Here is a 13,133-nt window from a genome sequence, read left to right on the forward strand (position 1 = left end):
TTCACTCCTTTAACAAAGTCAGAATTTTGGTTTTTGTTCTTACTAGAGGAATACAAAAGTCATTTCTTGATCTGATTGGGTTGAAGTTCAAAATCATAACATATTTTAATAAATAAGTATTTAGGTGCCTGTTATGTTTTGACATTGAAAAGGAAAATCAGTGTCTGGTCTAATAAATAATATTAACTGGTGAGCATCCCAAACTATCCAAACAGAAATTTTAAGGGAATGTGGCTATTACGTGACATCCAGAGATTTCATAATTTTTGGAAATTGGTGATTGTTGAATGTGTGATTATTCCCATAATGCTATTATAAAACTTTATCAATTTTTCAGAGCTCTTCGAGAAAACCATGATATTACGATACAAAAATTTCACAACTTTATTTGATAATTTGTGATGCACTGTTTGGAACCTTTGATGTAGTAATGAATATTACTGAATGAATAGTTTTTTCCCAACACCAAAATGTTATTTATACCTCGACACGTGTTTCGATCACCAAGTGATCTTCAAGAGGAAGATCAAAACTGTTTTGATCTTCCTCTTGAAGATGATCACTTGGTGATCGAAACACATGTCAAGGTGTAAAAATAACGGTTTGGTGTTGGAAAAAAAACACCAGAAATATTAATTTGATAATACTAAAAAAATATGTAATAAATACACTTTTTGTTTCTGTATTGAAAATATATTTTAATTAGCAATATTCTATCTGTTGATATGATTGAATTACGATATAGAATAGGTTCTAGGTGCCATACATTTAACATTTTGCAAAATTTTTTACTCACCAAAAGTTGCAGAACTGTTTCTTATGTCAGCATTTTCATTTTCTATGTGCACATCTACATCAGACTGTGATGTAAGATCAGTATCTGTCTGAGCTGCTAATTTTTTTTTCACCCTATTGATTTCACTTCGCACTATTTTCACCCTTTTACCTCTTGCCAACCCATGCTTTAACGTTTGACTTTTAACTAATAAGTCTTCAAGCTTCGCCAAAACTTCAGACCCTGATTTACCCTAGAAAAATATATTATTTTTAATTATACTATTACTTATTTTTCAATACCTTATTGTTTACCTGTAGATTTTCCAATTCTTTGTCAATTTCAGATGCCATGGATTCTTCGACATGTCCAGATCCAGAATTCATCTTGAGACAGTCCTTATTATTGTTTAACAATCCTGCAGCTTCCAGTTCCTTCTTAGCCTGTCTGAAGATGACACCACATTGATCTCGCATTTTAATAGCAGCTCTGGAAAAAATAATTGGATAAGTATAAGAAAAACAGTATTTGATCACTTCCAAATTATACCTGTAAAATACTGTATCTCTATTGTTATAGGCTAGACAATTCGCTATCATAAGGTCAAAATCTTTTTCCAATGTTATCAAATCTGGATATTTTCCTTCATCCAGTTTCTTTTTCATTGTACTGAGGTCCATCGGGTCCGTAACTACAGTGGTGTAGTCTGGTACCTGTAAAACATGTTTTTGAAATTGTTACACATTTATTGGAAAGAAAAAATGTATTTATCAAAACTACCTCTTCAAGGTCTACTGGTTCAGTGAATATTTCATTGGTGTCTTTAGCCTGTATTAAATCCAAAACATTTCTCAAACTAGCTTCTAGGGGTTTCAGTTTTATCCTGAGACACTTCTCTGAAACTCTTGTATATTCTAATTTAATTTTCTCCCTTTTTCTCACCAACTCACAAAGCAGTCTGGCCCTTTCCAAATCCTGTCTCAGACACTGCCAGTATTTGAGCTGGCGACAAAGTTCTATGGTATCCACGTTACTGGTATTTGAATCCTTAAGACCCCCTTGTGCACTCTGTAGTCTTCGAAGGAGCGGAACTCCATTCCGGAATTGCCTCTTTAATGTCCAATAAGCTATAAGCCGTTGGATGAATTGAGATTTTTTTGTAATGGTTACTAATGAACCAATTTCCTGAATACGTTCAGGAGGAATGGTAGGAATGAGGATAATAGGGGCCGAAGTTCGTTTTTTTGCTAGCATCTTACGAGCCTGAATCATTTTTTTTCTAGAATCATCTTTCTTTGAATCCCCTGAAAATTACAAAATAAATGCAGTAGTAGTATTTTGTGATGCACTGTTTGGAACCTTTGGTGTAGAAATGAATATTACTAGATCTATCCCAACACCAAACCGTTATTTTTAACACCTCGACAAGTGTTCTTCAAGAGGAAGATTAAACAGTAGTTTAATCATTCTCTTGAAGATGATCACTTGGTGATTGAAACACTTGTCAAGGTGTTAAAAATAACGGTTTGCTGTTGGGATAGAACTCCAGTAGTATTTTGAAGAAATATCTCAATAAAAAATAGTGCGAAAAAATATCAAAGATAGAATTGACGTAGAATAAATCCAAAGCAACAACTGCTCTTAAACACACTTTATCTCCTGAAGGCTGCTGCCATTCTGGTGTTTGAGCACAGCAATTGTAGTTCAAAACCTTTTGGACTTCTGGCAGAGCCGTACTCTTACCATATGACCTGAAAGACCACTCATTATACAAACTAATCGGCTTCGTTAAGAAGCTGGATTTATTTGGTCGAGTGTGAATAGAAGTGAGCCACAATAAACCCTTGCGGGTTGCGGTGAAGGGTCAAATAGGCCCACTCACTTTGGACCTAACCTGACCTGACCTAACCTAACCTAAGTGTATCTGCCATCTACGAGTAGACAGAAAATTGAGAACGAATTAAACTTTTTGTTTGTGGAGATCAAATCGTAAGATGTAGTTTATGAAATTACTATGGATCTTCATCAAGTAACGGCCGAATCAATCAGAAAAAAAAGAGTTATTCATAAAAAGGAATACAATGGCTTGTTTGGAATGAGACCTTCGTCATGGTTCATAGTTCTTATGCCACACTCTGCTATTTCCAGACTTTCGAAAGCATCCCAAAATCTAGCGTCATGTACAGATCAGTTTTCATTTATTTTCTGGCCATTCTCCAAGGCGTGTTGAGCGATTCTAGATTTTTCTAGTCTTTGAAATCGGATATATGCTGCGTGTTCTTCAAAACAAGTTTTAATAGTCCTCCAGTCTGACTAACATATTTTTTGTCACAATACTCACAGCTTATTTCATATATATACAATTTTTCATTATCCAACATCTGGATTTGAGGATTTATCAAACATCTATTAATATTAATAAATTAGGCGTGAAGTATAGCACGTTAGTTGATTTGAAAATGCACCATAACCTCAAATAAGCATTGAATGATATATCTCAATACAGAATCATAAGTGCAAGGAATTAATAAACATTTGTTGTAAAATTGACTTTAATATCTACCAAAATTAACATAAATATTTCCCTGTCAGTTCAAAATTGAATTATGAAGGCAAGCCCATGTATAAATAACTAATTTGAAACGAATTCAGAGGTGAATTTGAGATGACAAAGTGAAAATTTAGGAAGAATCTCATTTTTACATAAGACAATAAAAAAAAAGAAAAAGCAGCATTGGTTTTATATGGACGTCCAATAGAAATACTTGAATACTAAAAACAAACTTATTGACTGAATAATAACTAATATTAATAGATATTACATAAATATACGTGTCTCTTGGGCCAACACGATATGAACGGTAACACTATGTCTCAAACATCCAAACTGTAATACACTGTCTATAATTACCATTATCTGCAGGAGCGTGGGTATCGCAGTAGGCAATTTTTTGGACTAAAACAGGCTGAGAATCTCCTCCTCCTTTAACTGTATCCATGTTCATGTATAATCCAGCTTGTTGAGCACAAGTAACATGGAAAGCAGAATAACAACTGCTTTTGTGGCATTGAATGCAGGCCCCTACACCCTTTTGTTTACAAACATAGCATGTTAGTTTCCAACGGGCTGCTGGGATCGTCTCAATGGAATCTAGTAAACAATATTAATTATAAGGATTTCAACTTGTTAATGGTAGAAACACATACCAATTGGTTCTAAAAAGACAGTATTAGCAAATCGAACTTCAGGAATCCACAGAGCACATACAACATGCGCCCATGTACTTCGGTCTGTTTGTTTGAAGGCTCCACCTTTATTGGGGCATAACACACAATCCACAGCTCTGCTGGGAGACTGTAAACAACTGAAATGCATTTGGAATCAACTTCTTTCCATTTTGATTAGTTAAGTAATGTTTGGTTGATATAAAATATCATCACATCTTCAAGTAAAAAAAACTAAACACATTTGTTTATATTGAAATAAAGTATTAGAGTAAATGATGAGAAAAACATAAGGAGTAATCTAAAAATTGAGAAATCAAATCACTTTATTTCTTCAAGACAACATACAGTCGTATAAGAAAAAAGAGTAATGGTTACAACCGCATGGTAGTACGGTCGAGATTTGAATGAAGAAATGTACAAAAGGAAAATAACATTACATTAAGGATTATACAACACTACAAAGACATGTTCACATATACATATACATAGGATACATAATACACAGAATATTGACTTAATAAAAATACAGATTCACATTAAATAAAAATTAAGTTAAAAGTATTCATTTAAAGAGTATAGACATTTCTCAACCAGGTATTCTTTGAGTTTTTTTTAAGTATGTTCATGTTTTAAGCTTTTGATGGAGGAAGGTAAGTTGTTGAAAATCTTTCCGCCGATTCTAGCTGGAGCTTTATAGGAAACATTGCTTTTAGAGAGTGGTAATCGTAAATCATCCTTACGGCGTGTGTTGTATAATTGTTGCTGTGTCAAAACAACTTTGAGATTTCTGAACATATAGTGGAGAGATGAAAGTTTGGAAATCAGGACCTTGCAATGTTCTTTCCAATCTAAATGTGAGTCAACGAATAGTCCTAAGAATTTACAGCTGTTATTTATAGGCAGAGGTGTGTTATTTGAAATTATATCTTTATTTACCAATTCCCTCTGATGACTATGGAATTTCACAAGGTTAGTTTTGTCTGCATTAAAATAAAGAGTGATTTGATTGAACCAAGAAGTTAGTTGGCATAGAGCAGTTTCACAGATTTCTTTTAGTTCTATTTGATTTTTGTTGGAAATCAGTAGAGAAGTGTCGTCTGCATAAATAGTCATCTCAATATCCGGAAAGGAATTTGAGATTTCATTTATGTACAAAATAAAAAGAACTGGGCCCAAAATAGATCCTTGTGGAACACCTATAGTAATATCGGTATAGGCAGATGTAACATTATGAATTATATTATTTTCATGATGTTTCAGACTCACATACTGAGAACGACATCTAATAAATGATTCTAACCATTCCAGACAAACACCTCTAATACCATAGTTATACAACTTTGATAAAAGAATATCGTGGTCCACACAGTCGAAAGCTCGACTCAGGTCACAGAAAATGCCCATTGGGTCCTCTCCTTGTTCTATATGGTTTATGAGATTGTCATAGAACTCATTAGTCCAATAAAATAAGGATTTAAATTACCATGCAAAAGGCAAGCCTCCATTTTTCAAATAAGTTGATTTTAGCATACATTCAAAGGATTTATAGTTAAAAAATGTTGAATTTCATTTAGGGGATATAAAATGAATAAAAACTACCCCAAAAATCCCTTTTTTGAATATATCTCGAAAGCATAAAAATATATGAAAAAAAGGTCGAAACAAAAAATGTAGGCAATAAAATTTTCTATAAAATCGTATTTGCAATAGAAACCGAGATATTTGCAATAATCAATTAATACTTATAGTTCAGACGGGCTGCAGTAGAGCGGCTAATTCTGTCTGGCAAAAGGTATTATAAGACATTCACCGAGCAAGCGTAACGAAATAGATCGATGTTATAGTTTGTGAAATGAATCATTGTAGTTGGGTGTTTGGGAGAGTGACCAACCACACTTCACACTTCCCGATTTTCGCGGGGCAGTCCAGCTTTTTGGTGGGTTTGGGTTACAAGATCTTTTTTTTGGAACTTCTGTTCAAGGGCACCAAAAATTATGATCCAATGCTCTTTCGATTCAGAATGACCCCTAGCAACTTTTTGAAAAATTTCGAGAGAGGCTCAAAAAATTGCAACAGTAAAAATTTAGTAAAAAAAAGCGGGGTTTGGATTTTTGCAAATATCTCTGAAAATATTAAAGATATCCGAAATTAGAAAAAATACCTTTGAAGTGGAAAAAAATTACTAAAAAAACAACCTTCCCAAAGTCTATCACCAACATTTATAATTTCAATTAAGAAGCGAAAATAGCTCTAAAAGCGGGCAATGCACGTCCCGTACGCGCTGACCGATATGGACCTTTGAACAATAAAAATTATTTTAACCCATTAAATATCATCATTAAGAAAATACCTTCTAGACACTTGAATGAACAAAATCCATTTTCTCGTGATCATTTTATTAGATATACTTTGGTTAATTAACTAATTTTCAAAAGTTTTGAATTTACATAAAAACCTTGATAACTTTTAAACCAAAAACCTCATTTTTTTTACTTCTTGAAACTTCTCTTGAAAGCTTTTAAAAAAGATTCCCTTTAAAAAATATAAAAATTTTGATTTTTCACTTTGTTATTAATAATTAAAGACAGTAAAAAGTGCAAAATTCAATTGAAGCAATGAAAAAATTTTCTTTATATTCGAATTTATTTATATTCTTATTATTGAGAGTTACATAAAAATGGTTTTTACGCAACTTTTAGCTCGATTTCTTTGAAAAATTGTTATAAACAAATGTTTATGAGATATTTGAAATTTTTTTGAGGGGATTTTTATCAGTAACAAATATTATGATTTTTAAAAACAAAATCTTGTCTCAAAAAAAATTATTGCTTAAAAACGCATTTGTTGATTCACAATTTTGTTTGCTACTAAATATGAATATTGAGGAATGATTTTTTTTAATCATAATTTCTATTTTTTTTATATTCTGAATAAAAACTGTGTTTTTTTATTCATATTTATTTAATGAACAATTTGTTTTGAACAAATTAATTTTTACAATTTATATTTTTTAAATGCTACCAAAAAAAAAACAAAAACAACAATTTGTTACTTTTTGTGACACATGGTTTTTGAATTTCACTAGTTCGGACTTCCATTGTCTAATATATAAAATTATTTGAAATCCCTGAAACAACTGAAAAAAGGAAAAATTAAAAATGGATAGCTGAAAATAACAATTATATTAAGCAAAACACCTGAAATGTAATAATAGTGAAATAAAATACAAGTGAAAATAGAATTGAAGGGGTTATATTTTTAGGAGTGATTAATTTTTTGGGAAAGAAAGTTTTTGGCTTTCTACTACTCCATCTGATACAAAAAAAGGGGATGAGAGAATCTTCCAAAGAAAGGAAGGAAGTAATCAATTTGAAACTCTATACATGAATGTGTAGATCATGCAAAGAAGTAACTTTCAGACACAAACTGAAAGAAAGTCCTCCTGAAACAGCTACTTTCATATAAACATTGAATTACACGAAAGAAAATAATTCTTTCGAAACAAATACTTCTATATGAAAACTGAATTATACAGAAGTTACTTTTCTCTACTCAGTTTGTATTTCAAACATTTGTTGTGGAATAAGAATCAGATATCATTCACATGACTTCTACTTTGAATGAATGGTAATAAATTGTACTCTGTGAACACTGTCACCTTCACTGGTATACACATCAAGCTTATTCCGTAACATTCAAAATCGTAATTCATGAACGAAGTGTGTGTATTTTCTATAATGTTTTCCAATTTGGTACTGAAGAGCCTTAGGGCAAGTGTCTTAAGGCGAAACATCGGTGTATACCAGTGAGGGTGACAGTGTTCCATGTGAGTACAATTTATTACCATTCATTCAAAGTAGAAGTCATGTGAATGATATCTGATTCTTATTCCACAACAAATGTTTGAAATACAAACTGAGTAGAGAAAAGTATCTTCTGTATAATTCAGTGTTCATATAGAAGTATTTGTTTCGAAAGAATTATTTTCTTTCGTGTAATTCAATGTTTATATGAAAGTAGCTGTTTCAGGAGGACTTTCTTTCAGTTTGTGTCTGAAAGTTACTTCTTTGCATGATCTACACATTCATGTATAGAGTTTCAAATTGATTGCTTCCTTCCTTTCTTTGGAAGATTCTCTCATCCCCTTTTTTTTGTATCAGATGGAGTAGTAGAAAGCCAAAAACTTTCTTTCCTGAAAATAGAACAATTGAACAAAAAATAAAAAAATAAAAACAAAGAAATAAAAATGAAAATAAAAAGTTAAGAGATTCCAAGCCAAGTTAGTTCACGAAGTTTCGATTGTTAGTATCTATAATCGTCTTCGGGTGATGACTGGACTGATTCCTCAGAGAGATGACTATTTATGAGTCGTTCGAGTACTTTCATTTATCCCCTCTTTCCATTTTTTCCGCTTCACTAATTCAGTGGGAGATAACCGTTTGGCGGAAGTTGGCCATTTTTCGCTTGATGATGGGTTTCCATATGTTGCGTAACTCTAGGCTAGCTTGGCTGAATACGTTGTTGGACAACATGTATGCGGCTTCCTTGAATTTTCTCCTTAACCAATGTTCCTCTCTGTGTATGATCTCAGCTTGGGACCACTCGATGTTGTGTTGATGGGTTCAAACATGGTCTGCTATTCCTGATTTGCTGGTTTCCCCTCGCTGTGTGTGATTCTTGTGCTCGGCAATGCGAACATTCAATGGCCTCTTAGTTTCACCAATATAGGATTTTCCGCATTCACAGGGTATCCGGTAAATGCAATTCTTGGAATCGCAGTCCGCGTTTGGTGGCCTGGTTTTCGTAGGGCTGCTACGGATAGTGTTACCGGATCTGATGTAGGGTAGTGCAAGCACTGGTTGTGACGGCTTCTCTTCATTGCGAGGCTCCTGCTGTCTTTTAGCCAAAGTTTTTTCTACCATCCCTTTGGAGTAGCCATTCCGTTGAAGATCATTTTTGATAATAAATTGATGGATGTAGCCGTCACTATGTGGTAGGAGATCATGATGAAAAGAGAAATGAAAATTTCTATGTTTTTCGTGAGGCTGCTTAAACAATAGTTTATTGTTTAAGTTTGAAAATGTCCTTCTCGAGACCTTCCATCGTATTACAGAGCCCGAAAGCACGGTCTAATAGTGTCTTGATGATTCCTCTTTTAGTCGATTGATGGTGGTTGAATTCGTGGTTCAGATACTGTCCCGTGTGAGTGTGTTTTCGGTATACAGATGTTTCCCACTTAGTGTCGGTCCTCTTCACCAAAACGTCTAAAAATAGCAATTCGTTATGGATTTTCTTCTCCATTGTGAAAGTGATGGAAGGTCTCACGCTGTTGATGTGTTTCAGAAAGGCGTCTAGGTCAGTATTTCCATGGTTCCATATTATGAAGCTGTCGTCAACATATCTCAACCAGACTCGAGGTTTCTTGTAGGCTGCTTCAATGGCCAGAGTTTCAAACCACTCCATATATATGTTGGCTATGACTGATGAAAGTGGCGATCCCATTGGCAGCCCCTCATCTTGTGTAAAGAATTCGTCCTTCAGTTGGAAATAACAGTTTCGTGCACAGCATCCTAGTAATTCTATAATTACTTCTCTAGGTAGATTCGTTCTCTCTTTCAGGTTCCCGTCTTCGGATAGCTTTCTCTGTATGATTTGGAGTGCTTTTTCGACAGGAACGTTGGTGTAAAGGCTTTCCACGTCGAAACTAATTAGTTGATCTTCCTGTGTGACTTCAATTGACTCTAGTCTAGACCGACCATCAGCTCCAGAGATTCGGCTACTCAAAACTTTTCTAGATTTTTACTTCCCATAATAAAACCATTACAAGGAAAAACATTCTCTTTTGTAAAGAATTCAAGGCATTTTGTCGAACTACTAGAGTCAATTGAAGTCACACAGGAAGATCAACTACGCCTTCCTGAAATACATCAACAGCGTGAGACCTTCCATCAATTTCACAATGGAGATGGAAATCCACAACGAATTGCCATCCTTACACGTTTTGGTGAAGAGGACCGACACTAAGTGGGAAACATCTGTATACCCAAAACCCACTCGCACGGGACAGTATCTGAACCACGAATCCAACCACCAACAATCGACTAAAAGAGGAATCATCAAGACTCTATTAGACCGTGCTTTCGGGCTCAGTAATACGAAGGAAGGTCTCGAGAAGGAACTAGACATCATCAAAAATGATCTTCAACGGAATGGCTACTCCAAAGCGATGGTAGAAAAGACTTTGGCTAAAAGACAGCAGGAGCCTCACAAGTAAGAGAAGCCGTCACAACCAGTGCTTGCACTTCCCTACATCAGAGGATTATCGGAGAGGATTAGAAGAATTGGTTCCAAGTACAACACCTGCTTCAGATCCGGTAACACTATCCATAGCAGCCTCACGAAAACCAGGCCACCAAACGCGGACTGCGATTCCAAAAATTGCATTTACCGGATACCCTGTGAGTGCGGAAAATCCTATATTGGTGAAACTAAGAGGCCATTGAATGTTCGCATTGCCGAGCACAAGAAACACACACAGCGAGGGAAAACCAGCAAATCAAGAATAGCAGACCATGTTTGGACCCATCAACATAACATCGAGTGGTCCCAAGCTGAGATCATACACAGAGAGGAACATTGGTTTAGGAGAAAATTCAAGGAAGCCGCATACATGTTGTCCAACAACGTATTCAGCCAAGCTAGCGTAATGATACGCAACATATGGAAACCCATCATCAAGCATCATCATCATGAAACATTGTCAATCACCTTCAAACAAACACATGGTTTTTGTGTAAAAAAATACGGATTTTTCTTACACAAAAAGAACGAAAAACGTCAATAATTAAATTACAGAGAATTATATTTTTTGGATCTACTCGTCTTTGTATGGAGTTAATTTTTTGAAATTGATTGCTTCTATGGTTCTTCCCCACATTTTTTTGTATCAAGACGGAGTAGCAGAAAGCCAAAAATTTCAATAATTCTTAACCAAATGCCTCAATTTTACTTTTTAATATGCTTTAGGTGAAGAAGAATGTTTAGTACTAAAAATCGTTATAATCAAGGACCCATTCTTCTTCAGAATCCTCATGAGATTCAGCGTTTTTCAAAATATCATTAATAATCAGCCACTTCTGCCTCTGTTGATTTTCTACATATTGTACGTATAGACAATTTTTTTCTTACCTTTCCCAAATAGGGCGGTGGTTGTGTCACAACCTACGAAAGCGTGAGCAAATAACATGAATTGTTTGAAATTACTATTTTCAGAAGTGGAGTATAATTTGTGGGTAGATTTTTTCGAACTAGTTAGTTTATAAAAAAAAATTATCGTCTGTTGTTGTGAGACCAATCAATAAAACCAATAAATCGACGTCGTTGCCAACAACTGCAACTGGATTTCCATGGTTATTCTTCAAGTATATCGCGGTATTGACAATAAATAAATCATTATCTTCAGCTTGCTTTACTTCAATTCCAGTTGAGCTTAGAACACTTTCAGGAATGAAAATAAATATAACTCGCATTCATTCATATGTGCACCTGGGAAACACCGACAACACTTAATCTATTTCGTAGTGCTGGAGAGATATATCCGCTCTACTGCAGCCCGTCTGAACTATAAGTATCAATTGATTATTGCAAATATCTCGGTTTCTATTGCAAATACATCAAAAGTGATCAGAAACGATTTTATAGAAATTTTTTTTGCCTACATTCTTTGTTTCGACCTTTTTTTCATATATTTTTATGCTTTCGAGATATATTCAAAAAAGGGATTTTTGGGGTAGTTTTTATTCATTTTCTATCCCCTAAATGAAATTCAACATTTTTCAACTATAAATCCTTTGAATGTATGCTAAAATCAACTTATATTGAAAATGTTGATTTACCAGGTCGGAACCCGTGCTGGCTATTTGTCAAAATATTATGCTAATTTATAAAAATCATCAGCCTGTCCAAAAATCCATATTCGACTTTCGAGAAACTACTGCAAATCGTTATAGGTCTATAATTTTCCATGTAATCGGTAGTGTTTTTTATAAATAGGAATGACTTTTCCTTTCTTGAGGGTTGTGGGGAATTTTCCTGTTTCGAATGAAAGATTTAATAAAAATGTCACAAAGGTTCTATTATAACATTCATAACTTTTTTTGAAACGAAAGTGGGTATTTCATCTGGACCTGCGGATTTTTTATTTTTCAGCCTATCACTGAGCAGATTAAATAATTCCTTAGGTGAAAACGGCCTGAGAAATAGAGAAGGTATAAGAATTTCTTGGGTATTGTCTACTGCAGTATTTGACTTGGTGATCTTTTCTTTAAGTTCTAGCGGGACATTTAAAAAAAAAGTTATTAAACAGATCTGATACAATAACTAGGTTTTCCACTTTTATATCATTGTGAAACACATTGATATTTTTGTGTCCTATTTTGTTTTTATTGTTCATTTCGGATATTACTTTCCAGGCGTTTTACCCGGATCATCAGAGTTGAGAATATTATTTTGATAGTATTGTTCCTTTTTAGATTCTAAAAGCCGTGAGTGTCGTTTTCGTGCTTCTCTGTAAAACTCAGCCAGCACCGGGTCTTTTTTTTTTCAATAAATAAAAATCCTTCAACTTACAACTAGATATTTTGACATCCATGTCCACCCATTTTTCAACGTTAGGTCTACTACACACCCGTCGTAATGCATAACTAATGTCAAAATAATAGAAAAATATTCCTATGAAAATATCATATGCATGGTCAATATTATTAATTTGATAAAGTTCACTCCAGTTTTCATTACGGAGTGCAGTTTCGAAATTCTTGTGAGATTCATCATTATATATTCGTGTATGAAACGTGAAGGAAGTGTCTGGCGTGTTTTGGGTGGTTTCCGAAATGTCATAGAAAATATATCTGTGGTCAGATTATTATCTAAAACAGCAGTGACTCCATTTCTATGGAAATTAATGAAAATATTATCTAATGTGGAAAGGCTATTTCCTTGCAGCCGAGTAGGCCAATTCACTTTGTGTATAAAGTTGAAACATGACAGCCTATTGTTCAATTTAACAAAATCTTTTGAGTAACTGTATGCGTCACAATTGAAATCGCCCACAAGTATAAAGCGAATATTA

At 34.1% G+C, this 13,133-nt stretch overlaps 1 protein-coding gene across 1 annotated transcript in view; it reads right to left on the reverse strand.

Annotated features, from left to right (window-relative positions):
* Positions 1–13,133, reverse strand: part of Br140 (bromodomain-containing protein 140) — a 95,732-nt gene that overhangs the window by 42,819 nt on the left and 39,780 nt on the right. The window contains exons 6-11 of the mRNA XM_074178501.1: positions 3,983–4,140; positions 3,687–3,926; positions 1,556–2,079; positions 1,325–1,488; positions 1,090–1,264; positions 797–1,028 (exon numbers count right to left, since the gene is read on the reverse strand). Coding sequence (XP_074034602.1) covers positions 797–1,028; positions 1,090–1,264; positions 1,325–1,488; positions 1,556–2,079; positions 3,687–3,926; positions 3,983–4,140 — 1,493 coding nt within the window. The remainder of the gene's footprint in view (positions 1–796; positions 1,029–1,089; positions 1,265–1,324; positions 1,489–1,555; positions 2,080–3,686; positions 3,927–3,982; positions 4,141–13,133) is intronic.

This window comes from Leptinotarsa decemlineata, unplaced genomic scaffold, assembly GCF_025532065.1.
Source record: "Leptinotarsa decemlineata unplaced genomic scaffold, Ldec_3_MD MMD2_tig00003902_RagTag_RagTag, whole genome shotgun sequence".
In the NCBI taxonomy this organism is placed as follows: Eukaryota; Metazoa; Arthropoda; class Insecta; order Coleoptera; family Chrysomelidae; genus Leptinotarsa; species Leptinotarsa decemlineata.